General features: G+C 61.3%; 1 protein-coding gene across 1 annotated transcript in view; it reads left to right on the top strand.

The window, feature by feature from the left end:
• The first annotated feature begins 2,164 nt into the window (after positions 1–2,164).
• Positions 2,165–12,440, top strand: part of NOS1AP (nitric oxide synthase 1 adaptor protein) — a 64,000-nt gene continuing 53,724 nt past the window's right edge. Inside the window, exon 1 of the mRNA XM_015563557.1 lies at positions 2,165–2,347. Within this exon, the coding sequence (XP_015419043.1) occupies positions 2,165–2,347 (183 nt within the window). The remainder of the gene's footprint in view (positions 2,348–12,440) is intronic.

Below are 12,440 nucleotides of genomic sequence, written 5' to 3' on the forward strand. Positions count from 1 at the left end.
GGGGCTGACTGTACGGGTGGGGGCCGACTGTGCAGGGGGGGGCTGACTGTATAGGGGGGGGCTGACTGTACGGGTGGGGGCCGACTGTGCAGGGGGGGGCTGACTGTATAGGGGGGGGCTGACTGTACGGGTGGGGGCCGACTGTGCAGGGGGGGGCTGACTGTATAGGGGGGGGCTGACTGTACGGGTGGGGGCCGACTGTGCAGGGGGGGGCTGACTGTATAGGGGGGGGCTGACTGTACGGGTGGGGGCCGACTGTGCAGGGGGGGGCTGACTGTATAGGGGGGGGCTGACTGTACGGGTGGGGGCCGACTGTGCAGGGGGGGGCTGACTGTATAGGGGGGGGCTGACTGTACGGGTGGGGGCCGACTGTGCAGGGGGGGGCTGACTGTATAGGGGGGGGCTGACTGTACGGGTGGGGGCCGACTGTGCAGGGGGGGGCTGACTGTATAGGGGGGGGCTGACTGTACGGGTGGGGGCCGACTGTGCAGGGGGGGGCTGACTGTATAGGGGGGGGCTGACTGTACGGGTGGGGGCCGACTGTGCAGGGGGGGGCTGACTGTATAGGGGGGGGCTGACTGTACGGGTGGGGGCCGACTGTGCAGGGGGGGGCTGACTGTATAGGGGGGGGCTGACTGTACGGGTGGGGGCCGACTGTGCAGGGGGGGGCTGACTGTGCAGGTGGGGCTGACTGTGCTGGTGGGGGCTGACGGTGCAAATGGAGGCTGACGGTGCAGGTGGGGCTGACGGTGCAGGTGGGGGCTGACGGTGCAGGTGGGGGCTGACTGTGCAGGTGGGTGATGACTGGTGCTGGACCCCTGGCAGCACCCAGGCTGCCTCCTATTCTCCGCAGGCGGGTTCTCCTAGCCACGGTGGTTGGACATGTGCTCATTCTGGGAGCATTCCAGTCATGTGTGTGCCTGGACCTGTGCAGCATGGCCAGCCAGGCATGGTCACACACGTGTTTGGCCATGTTCCTGCCGGGAGGGAGCACCTTCCCTGGGCGCCATGTGTAACGTGACCTTGCTGGGTCCTAAGGTCCTGCCACTCACGTGATGGGTGAGGGAACAGGAGTTGAAGGCCTGCTGCCCAGCTCGTCCTGACTGCTCCGGGTTCTGGGAGGACCGTCAGGTGAGCATGCAGGTGCCGGACAGGAGGGCCTTTGAGGTCGCACAGTCATGAGCCCGGCCTTCCCCTTCCTGGCTGTGCAGCCACTGACATGTGACACACTGCGGGGCCCTGGCACAGCTCAGTGGGGCAGTGCCCACCACAGTTTGATCTGACGCCCTGAGACCTGGGGGCTTCGTGTACCTGAGCGGTTGCCAGCTGCTCACACCCCGCAGACCAGTATGCTCACCACTCCCTGCGGGCCGCTCGGCTCTGCGCTCCCGTGTGTTAGCACAGGCTGTGGGCAGTGCCCGGGGAATCCTGTGCCGTTTAGGATCTGAAACCGTGCTCGCTGGGCCAGCGTCAGCTCCCCATTCCAGCGAGAACCGTGTTCCGGTAACCACAGGAAACGCCTCCTGGCTTGGATGGCCCGCAGTTACGAGGGCCAAGTTCAGAGGACTGTGTGGGAGGCACGGCCCAGGGTCGCTGCGTGCCCAGCTGTGCCTGGCGTGCAGCCCAGCTGTGTGGGCCTTTCCCGCAGCGAACCTCACACACCTGCATGTGTCTGTCCGTCCGTCTGCACAGAGCTGTGCGTCAGGCTGGGACTGGGCCTCTGTTCTTTTTCTACACACATTCCTGGGTTGTTTGAATAGTGCACAGTGAGTTGTTCCGATATTAAATACCAGCCTTACAGTCAGGTAAACATCTTAATAAAATATTAGTCCATTCCTCCCTCCAGTTACTTCCCTCAAGTGTGTGGGTGTTCCCTGAGTCCCCTGGGGCTCGCTCAGGGATCGGCCATTCACTAAGAAAACACGCCCCTTCCTTCCTTCTGGTTGTTTTTGAGGCTTTAATGTGTGCAGGCAGGTCTGTGAGGGAGACACTGCCGTGCTTGACGGGGTCCCGGCTCCCCGTGAGGAGTCGGCATGCAGAAAGGCCAGCTGGCCGGAGCCGCAGTCACATCCACGCTCGCTGCATCGCTGGTGACGAGCAGGTGAACAGGAAGCAGGACGTTGTTCATTGGCCTGTTATACACACAGCTGGACGAGGTGTCCCCATGGCTCTTGTGAAATGGGGAGATGAGCTGGGTGCCTCCCCAGGCCGCCCGCCGCTTGCAGGCTGTGACGGGACACTCACATGCGTTCTCACCTCCCTCTTCTCCCCACAGTACGTCGGGAGCCTGGACGTGCCGCGGCCCAACAGCAGAGTGGAGATCGTGGCTGCCATGCGCCGGATCCGGGTGAGCGCCGGGCGCGGGGGGCCGGGACCCTCTCCCGCTCCGAGGGAAGCTGTTCGGAGTTGGGTGTTGGACCTTGGTTAGGCCAAGGTTGAAATGATGGGGGATTGGGGGGCTGCCACCTCCTGTCTCCCGATCTGCTGCTTCTAAGCTGAGACCTGCCCCGGTGGTGGGCCCGCTGGAGCGAGACAGAGCGGGTGGCCTGCTTCCGCCCCGGCTTTAGGGGAAGCTGGACAGGACGCTGTTCGTTAGCTCCGGACAGTGAACACATAAAGCCCTTTCCTGGGGCATGTAAGATAAGATTTACTTGGAATTTTAAGAACAAATATGGGATTTCAACAAAATGTCCTTGGTCAGTTGCCGTAGGCTCTGGAAGTGTGTGCGCCCTCCTGCGGGTCTGGAGTCTGGGAAACGTTCCCTGGGTGGCCGAGCAGGAGCGAGGAGGAGGTGCCAGGCGGGGCGGTGCCAGGGCTCTCGCAGGACGGGAGTCCCACAGGCTGTGCACTTCGCGACAGGTGGGGCCGGGCAGGCGAATCATGGTGACTTTTTGCAGCAAACGGGTGTTGGTGGACGCAGCCCGGTGTGGGCTCTGCCTTTGGGAGGAACCCACCTCCCGTCACCTGTCAGCCGCGTGGCCGCACGCCAGGAGCTCCGTCCCCGGGACCTGCTTCCAGGGCTCAGTGAGCAGCTCATTAAATTAGAGGGAGAATTAAGGGGCAGCAGCTGTTCGGTCTGCTGTCCAGTCGCTGTAGACCGGCCATCCCGCGGCGCGGACGCCGGTGTGTGCCGTCCACCTGTGGCCCCGGGCGCAGCGCCCTGCCCCCCCCCCCACCCCCTGAGGCCGTGTTGGTGAGGTCACAGCTGTTGAGAGTCAGGCCTGGGCTCTGAGCAAAGGGCTGTTGCTGACTTTGTCCTCTGGTGAACGGCGCGAGGCCCAGTCTGGACAGGACAGGGTGGGTTGGGCTGCTGGGCGCTTACGGGCTCCCAGGATACAGGCCCCCAGCCCGGCCAGGGAGTGGCCAGTGCCCGGAGCACAGCAGTTAGGACGGGGGTGCCAGCGCTTTCATCCGTGCCAGGCGCTGTGCCCTCCCCACCCTGTAGTGCCATCTCTCGGACCCTATCCGCACTCAGCACCGGACCCTGATGGGGCAGGGCAGGGGTGCAGCCGCCCGAGAGAAGCTCTGGACTTCCCTTCTGCGTGGGGCTCCCACAGGCGTGGCCCCTGCCTCCCAGCTCACACTGCAGTGTCCGCCTGGAGCTAAAGGCACAGCCTTGGGCGCCATCACTGGCCCCTCGTCTGGACGTCAGTGTTTCCCAAAGCGGGTCTGGCTGTCCTGGGCTCGGGGGCGCCCCAGGGCCTGGGCTCCGACAGAATTCACACGTGTGTGTTTGCCGTTCCCCCAGGGGCCCGGGAAGGCAGCCCGTTCCGCCCGTGGGCAGGGCCCTCTGCCGAGCTGCCCGCTGGGTCCTGCCCACAGCGTGTGCCCGCCATGTGGGGGCCGGTGCCCTTTCTAGACAAGAAGGGGTTCGTGGAGCGTCTGGTGAATTCCCACTGGCGAGGAGGTGGATTTTGGAGCTGCACGTGGGATGCGGGCAGGGCGCTGTGCCGCCTGCTCCGGGCGGCTGTGGGCTGCGTGTGTCTGGCGTTGGCTCAGATTTTGGTTTCAGCAGCTCCTCGGAATTGCTGTCACCTGGTCGTCCTGGCTGTCAGCGGTCTGAGCGTCGCCCTGAGTGTGCGGTACGGGACTCCGGGACTTGGTGCCAGGGCTGCCGTTTCTTGCTGTGAGCAGTGACACAGCTGTGAAGTGACATCTTCGCTGGCATGAGCACCTGCCTTTGAATTGATTGCTTATATAACTAGAGCTTAATTTATGAATTTGTGTGAGACCTGTATGCATAGAAGTTTCTGTCTAGTTTTATGTTATAACAGACCCCTGGCCACCACCTTTCCTGGTAACAGCTTCGCGGAGCGCGCACTTGCCATCGCCCAGACGCGGCGGTCTGGCTCCCGCACACAGTGCGAGCCTTCAGTGCTCTGCTAGGACGTTTGCATCAGCCACAGAAACCTGCCCGCGGCCCGCACCTCGGGCCCGCCAGGCGCGCACTCCTGTGCCCCATCACTCACATCTGCCTGTTCTGGACGTAGCAGACACAGGGCCTCAGACAGCCCTGACCTCACCTCCGGCTCCTTTCACTGGCACCATGTTGCCGAGGTTCAGCCGTCAGGGCTTCCGTCCGTGCCTCGTGCTGCTTGTACCGAGTACCACTCCCCAGTGGACACCGCACCGATTTCCTCATTCAAACAAAACTATTTTCTGTGAAAGAGGCTTAGACTTTAGGTTCTAGGAGGCACTTGCTGTGGATGGAGCCATGTGTGAGCGGAGAGTCACAGCTGCCTTCCCAGCCGTGGGAGCCGTGGGAGCCGTGGGAGCTGTGGGAGCCGTGGAAGCTGGCATGCTGCCTCTTCTCTGCAGGGATGTGCTGGCTTCCTTGGATGAGCAGATCCTGTTCCAGGGCAAACAGGCCCTGTCTGCGTGCAGCTCGTGTGCTGGTGGTTGGAGTGGAGGTCGGGGAGGGATAGCAGCACGACTGTTGTGTCCCGGAGTCTCAGCAGGGCAGACCGCCTCAGAGCGGGGCCGGCGCTATTTTATACGATGGCTGGGCAGGCCTCAGGGCTCCGGTGCCATCTGAGTCTCTAGAGATGCGAATGAGAGAGAGAACAGTGGTGCAGGGTCCTGAGCAGGAGTGGGCTGTGCAGGCCAGGACAGAGTGGTCGCCGTGGCTGCGGACGCGGGAGGAAGTGGGACCGTGGTGATGATTCCAGAAGTTCACACCTAGGATCACACCGCAGGCGAGACCGGTTCACTGCACAACCACCGGATGCCTGACCACACGTGAGGAGATCCTATATCTTCCCCGAGTCTGCGCCAGGCTGGGGAGCCACTGCAGGAGCAGCCCTTGTTCTGCCCATTCGGCTGAGTGAGGCAGGACCGATGTCCAAACCAGGCGGAGCTGCTGAGGGCACTGTTGGCCACAGAGAAGACGGAGCAAAGATTTGTTACAGAAGCCAAACAGGCGTTTGCTCTTACAGAAGGGGCCTTCCTGTCCTACAGCCACTGGCGCGCGAGGGGAATAGAGCAGTGTTGTTTCCGGGCCGGGCCCTGCCCCGCCCTCTGCGCTGGTCCGCAATGCCTGGGTCCTGGGAAGCCAGCCTGCTGACCTGTCCCCACGCTCCTCCCACCCCAGGGCCCGCTCGCTCATGCCCCTGCGTTGGCGACAGGCTGCACCCGCCCACACACTGCTTTGATGACTTCTGTGGATTAAAGATATAATAGGGTGTCCCCAAAATGTACGTACACTTTAACAGCTCGTAACACACTTCATTTTCACTCCTTTTGAGGTTTAACTGATTTGAAATAATGGGTGAAGCCAGACTAAGCTTTGAACAAAGAAAATTTATCCTAAAGTGCCACTAGACTGTTTTTTATGGGGATACATAACAGGTAAAGTTGACAGTACAAAACCAGCAGCAGTCGAATTGAGGGCACATGAATACTGGACAAAAGGATTCTTGATGTTGCGATTCCATTGCTTCGTGTTAACAGAAGTGCTTGGCCAGAACAGTCATCAGTTTGAAAACAGGCATTGACCAAAAAAGTATTCATTTTGTAGATTTTAAAAATTAACTGTATGTTAGGAAACACTGACTTAAAAATCATTCAAAGTGTGTATACATTTTTGGGACACCTGTATATACACACACACATACTATTTACTACTTTCACCATCTGTGAGTACAACTCAGTGGCCTTAAGGACATTCACAGTCCCCGTGCCCATCACTCCGGTCTGTGCCCCAAATCTTCCATCACCCGACATAAACCTGCTAAACGAGAACCGCCCCCTCCGGGCCCGGCGACTGTCTGCTCTCACTGTGATTGAGCCTCTTCTAGGCTCCTCGTGCCAGCGAGTCTCACGCCGTGTTGTCCCGCGTCTGGCTTACTGCACGAAGGGGGTGTTTTCCAAGACCGCCCGTGTTGGAGCCGCACCAGCTTTCTTTCCGTCCGTGGCTGGACAGTCCTCTGTGACTTTTGGCACACAGCACGTTACAGGGACATTGGTGTGTAGCTGGTACTTTTGGGGACAAAAGCAGCGTATTATTTTTTTAAGTTATTTAACTTATTTTTAAAAAAGGTTTTATTGTTGAAAGTATTACATATGCCCCCCGCTTTTACCCCCCAAAAAGCAGCGTACTATGGACAGGAGTGCGCGGCTGGAGGGAGGCTGAGCAGCCTCGGACCCGTGGACAGTGGCCACTCCTGTGGTGTCCACAGCTGAGCCCACTTCCTGTCCACTGCCACCCAATTCTAGTCTCCAAGGTCCCCGCGAACAGGCGAGGCTCCCCGCAGGCGGTGGGAGTGCCAGCCTCAGTCCTCGCAGAGCCGCTGGGGCCTCGCCGTGAGAACGGTCGCCACACCAGGCTCCGTGCACAGTGCTCCCACACGTGTGACTCGATCAGCCCACCTCACAGATGAGGAGACAGAGGCACAGACAGGCCAGTGACTCGCCCCAGATCACGGAGCTGGGAGTAGGACTCGGCACGGACTCAGTGCGGCCGCAATCGCGTGCTCCGGCTGAGGTCCGGCGGGGCGCTGCCGGCCTGTTACAGCAGCGCCCAGCCCTTGTCTGTGTCCCCGATGGTGCCTTCTCCGGTCTGGGAACACTGCCAGATGATGCCCAGCGCTGGATGTAAATAAGGCCATTATTGGGTTTTTATTAACTTCTCTGTAGACTCTGAGGCTCATCTGTCCTGAGAGACACCCATTAGGATGGCCCAGAGGCCCCTCCAGTTCAGTGTCAGCAGCAGAATCCATCGTTTCTGCAGCCTCCTCTCTGCTCTGAGCCTCTCCCCTGCGCTTCTTATCGTTTCTGATCTCGTCGGAAGGCAGCTGATCCATCAGGATCTCTGGAAACACAGGGCACCTCCGACTCCTCTCCCAGCAGCCCCCATGCTGGTCGCCTCACTGTATTCCTCAAGCACGTCTCCCTCCGACCCGGCTGGGCAGGCCCGGTCTGGGCGCTGTGGCCTCAGTGGCCCTGCAGACGGCTGCTGTGTGGGAACTTGCCTGGCCTCCTCCTCCTCGCCGCCGCCTGGGTCAGGTGGAGGTGGTTCGTCACCTGCAGAAGGGAGGCTGAACGCTGAGCAAGGCGTGGCGCCTCTGCCTGGAAGCACCCCTTCCCAGGGTGGCGCGAGTCTGTCCTCAGGTGTCCTCACAAGCCTTTGGGCTTCCCTCCCTTCTAGAAGCTTCCCTCTAGAGCCCTCTGTCTTGTCATTTCCCATTGGTGCAGGCCACAGAGGAAGCGAGGCTCAACCACACTCAGCCTCTCTGGAGGGTGGAGAGAGCGGCTGTTCCCTGCGAGACCAGTGGCTTCCAGGACTGGGGCCGTGTGGGTTGAAGGCACGTCTGGTGTGTTGAGGCTGCGTGCCCAGGTCCGCCTCCGTGGGCCGGGCTGACCCCATCTGGCGTGCAGCTTACACCCCGAGAGTCCCCCACTGGGGCGTGGGCTGGCAGCTGTAAGCATGGACAACCTGGGCTCTCCTGCCAGGGGTCTGAAGGGGCAACCGAGCAGGGGCAGGCGCCACCTCCAGGTGAGGGCCATGCCTGCCCCCCGCCCTCCCCCCGCCACCCCCGCAGGTCCTGGGGGCCCAGTGAGCGGAGCCCGCTCTGCCTTCCTCCTCAGCACCTGCCCCTCTGGCAGCCTGCCCGGCTCTCTCTTCCCATAATCCCTTCCTCAAACCGGACGAGGCGTCCTGGTTGCCTTGCGCGTCTGTTCTTCATTTAGCAGGTGACACTTAAGTCAGAGTTTGTCTGCCTTTAAACTGCACAACCACACCTTGCCCCGGGCAGGGGTCAGCAGCCAGGTTGCTCTGAGAGAGCTGTTGCTTATGATTTTCACCTGAGTCCATTCCCAGGCACCCCTGCGTTTAATTGCACGGCCGAGTGTCAGCGCCTGGTCCCTGTGCACACAGGGCCGTGTGTGCCGTGCAGTGTCCCTCTGACCTCACGGAGCACACGGAGCTGCCGCACTCGGCTCTGGGCCAGCATGAGGCCCATCCTGTCTCTCTAGAACCTTCCGTGGCTCCCCAGTGTCTGAGCATGAGGTCCGGTCCGAGTTCTGAGGGGCGGCAGGGCCTCCCAGGTTGGCCATTTCCCATCACAGCACGATTCTCTGAGTGTTTTCTTCCTTTTTGTTTTTCCTTCCTCCTCTTTTAAAAAAGAAGCTTTTTAACAGCCTCAGGCTTACAGGGTCTCCGCTAAGGGCGTGCAGACGGTTCCTTGACCCCAGCCGCTTCCCCTCTTGCTGCACCTTGAGAGGTGGGTGCGTCTGTTACAGGGAGGTGGCCATGTGGATGGCTGTTGCTAACTGAAGCCATACGGTAGCTCCTTAGCTTTCCTTCACGTCCCTTTTCGGTCCCCAGGTCCCACCGAAGACACCACATGACATTTGGTCACCACACCTCCTTGGGCTCCTCTTGGCTGTGCCGCTTGTCGGTCTTCTCTTGTGTTTGGTGACCCTGGCAGCATCTGGGCGCTCCTGCCAGGTCGACTGCCCCTCAGTGGGGTTCGCCTGCGCTTTTCTCACTTAGATCGAGGTCATATGTTTGGAGAAGGTGAGGGCCTCTCACATCGGGGTCCACACCGTCCGCGTGCCTTGGCCCTGGTGATGCCGGCCTTGAGCCCTGACCGAGGCACGTCTGTAAAGCTGCTCTGACTCCTGCTCCTTCCACTGTCCTCTGGGAAAGCAGGCGCACTGCGGGCCACAGACAGGCCGCTTCTGTCCGGAGCCCATGGTCCTCTCCAGCGGGTGGTGTCAGAGCCAGGATCGAGGTGCTGGTGTGCGGTGTCTGCTTCCCGCCCCCCAGCTGACAGCTGTGTATGCACATGGCTACCAGTGTAACCATCTGTAGCCGTGCTGAGTTCTAACCCACACCTCCAACCCTAATCCATCACGTGTGAGTCATTCCAACCTCCTCCCCTTGCTGTCTGTCACTTCCTGTTCCAACAGTGAGAAGCTCCCACCATCCACCTCCACTCACGCACCTGCTCAGCCGCAGTGCAGTGCTCGATGGCCGGGAGCCCTGGCCGCCCTGTGGGAAGCCTCGCAGGCCGCGTGCACAGGGCTTAGGTGGGGGGGCCTTTGCCAGGAAGGGTCTGAGAGGCTCACCCGTGTTCACGGCTACTCAGGTGAGATGCAGTGTGACGTGGAATGGTGGCAGCCCAACGGCTGTGGAATTCTAAGGCTTTTGACACATATGCTGCCAAATTGCCCTCTCCTCCCACATGCGGGGGTGTGTACAGACCTGCGCAGGCGGTGGACAGTGGACGCGGGGTCACCAATGTGAGGGCCTGTTCCTGTTGAGCGGGGCCTGGTTCTGGCCTTGTCGCCCTGACGTGGCTCCCCAGGTCCGAGGTGCAGTGAGGTGTGTGCTTAGAAGCCGCTGCGAGCACGGCCACACTCAGGCAGCCTCGAGGGACCAGAAACGAGAAAGTGTTTGTTTGAGGGGCCATAGGCTGGATGATGTGACATCGTCAGCATCCCTGCTCTGCCGCTATAAGCAGAGGATGCCCGTGCGACCGTCGCATCATTTTGCACTTCTCTGTGGCTGCTGGGAAGCTGGCCCAGGGGTCTGTTCCACAGACTTGTCGTAATGAGAGGACCCTCCGGTATTCCTGGGGCTGGGCTGGGGCAGGCCCGGCCTGTGCAGCCTCTTTGGGGCATTTCATAGAGCTCGTCCCTGTGAGTTGCGGGTCCCCTGCCTTGTCGAGTGGGATCTGGAGGGTGCCGGCAGCGCTCGCGCTCCACAGGGCCTGAGACGTGACTGGCAAGCATGAAGAATGGCTGAGTTTTTCCAGCTTTGGCACAGACGGCCATCTGGTCGACCAGGTTCGTGTGGGGAACAGTGGCAGAGGGGCTGCGCTCAGCTGGGCGTGTGTGTCGCGTGCCGTTCTCGAGGGCAGTGAGTGGGAGACTCTCACTCTCCGTCGCACACTGAGCCGTTGGCTGGGACTGAGCTTGTGTGTTTGCATCACAGTGCATGTGTGGGGACAAGTGTATCATGTCACATGGCCAGACAGCGGGAGGTCTCAGACTGGTCTCTACACGGTCAGCATCCCAGTGAGGAGCTGCCGCGTAGGTCAGACTAGCACCCCTACCCAGAAAGAGGTTAAGACCCCCTTAGTCCTGCTAGTGGTTTATTTTATTTTTAAAACCTTTATTGTTGAAAGTATTATATGTGTCTCTTTCTAGCAGTAGTTTAGTGGCTATGGGGAAACTGGCATCTTTTTGGCAGTGGTCTGTTATTTCTTACTTGAAGCGAACCACTGTTTTGTCATTCAGTTGCACAGAGCACCCAGGTCCCGATTTCTCGTGCTCAGGGAAGTGCATGGTGCTGTATCCAACACGTACTTCAATCAGCAAATGTTTGAGTAGCACTGTCCGAGTTACACTAGCGCTGGTGCTGGGACGGTGAGGTCTCTCCTAGGACTTGTGTTCCGGTGGGAAGACCAGTTACAGTGGCAAGTCTTGGGAGGACATGAAGGGCGTGTGGCTGAGGGATCTGGGGCGGCCGCCTCCCTGGTCTGGGAAGGGCTTTGGAGGGATCGGTGGGAGCTGAGCAAGGGTGTGGGTGCTGCCGGCTGGCCGAGCTCTGCTCATGGCTGAGGGGCTGTCGAGGACTCGAGGGAGGCAGGGCTGAGCTCGGCCTCTTCTGGCGGCAGAAGGGACGCCTGTGTGGGTGCCGCGGGGTGGAGGGTCTGATGTGGGGTTGGAAGGTGGGCAGGCCTAGGTGCTGGAGGGCCTTCACCACTCATGACCCCGGCCCAGAAATTGGCACTTGATGGGATTTTGTGAAGTTTGACCTTTCGTGGTTGGTATGACAACAGCCACATGACTGTTCCGTTCCTACCGGCCTTCCTGCCCTCTGGCCAGTGCCCACTGAACACACCTGTCACTTTCCCATGGAGCCCGCCCGCCTCTCCATCTCCCGGCACCTGCTCTCGCCTCCTTTCCCGCCGGGGACCCTGCAGCCCAGGCCCCTCTTCTCTGACGCATTGTCATCGGCTGAGCCTCAGGATGGGCACCTCTGGGGGTGCGGACAGAGGAGGCAGTGCTGGCTCAGTGCAGCAGGGCCCACCTGCGTAGCGCTTCTGGGTCCCCAGAGAGGAGGGGCCGCACTGGGCCCCCTGTTGACAGGACCCGAGCTGCCCCGGCCCAGTGTCCGCCCGGAGCAGGACCTGCCCGTACCAGGGGGTTCAGGCAGCGGGGTGGCCGAGTGTCCACCCGGAGCGGGACCTGCCCGTACCAGGGGGTTCCGGCAGCGGGGTGGCCAAGTGTCCGCCCGGGAGCGGGCCTGCCCGTACCAGGGGGTTCCGGCAGCGGGGTGGCCAAGTGTCCGCCCGGAGCGGGACCTGCCCGTACCGGGGGGTTCAGGCAGCGGGGGGGCCGAGTGTCCACCCGGAGCGGGACCTGCGCGTACCAGGGGGTTCCGGCAGGGGGGTGGCCAAGTGTCCACCCGGAGCGGGACCTGCGCGTACCAGGGGGTTCCGGCAGGGGGGTGGCCAAGTGTCCACCCGGAGCGGGACCTGCGCGTACCAGGGGGTTCCGGCGGCGGGGTGGCCTGCTTCATTCTCCGTCAGCGTTTCCGTGTCCCGGACTGAGCCTGCTCCCCCGCAGCGTTCACCTGGGAAGGCCCCTGACCCCGCACCTGGTGGGCAGGGGCACTGCTCTGGGCTCCTGCCCCAGCTCCTCTGCTCACTGCCTCCTCCTCCCGGGAGCACTCCCTCTGCTCCTCTCCGAGCCTCCTTCCCTGGGCGTCCTTCCTGCTGGAAGTGCCTTCCGTGCCAGCTCTCTGGGGCAGAGGGAGGCGCGGCCCAGCTCCTTCCCTGGTGTCTTCTCCACGCCCCAAGTTTGCGCCTGCTCCAGGCCCCCGGGGGTGCACAGGGAGAGGCCCTTCGCCCCCAGGGCCCCCACTGCTACTCCTGGATTTGCTGAGTTTCTTGAGGATCAATGTTTGGGCTGCATGGGAAGATAAGGGA

This window comes from Myotis davidii, unplaced genomic scaffold (assembly GCF_000327345.1).
Source record: "Myotis davidii unplaced genomic scaffold, ASM32734v1 scaffold1059, whole genome shotgun sequence".
Classification (NCBI taxonomy): domain Eukaryota; kingdom Metazoa; phylum Chordata; class Mammalia; order Chiroptera; family Vespertilionidae; genus Myotis; species Myotis davidii.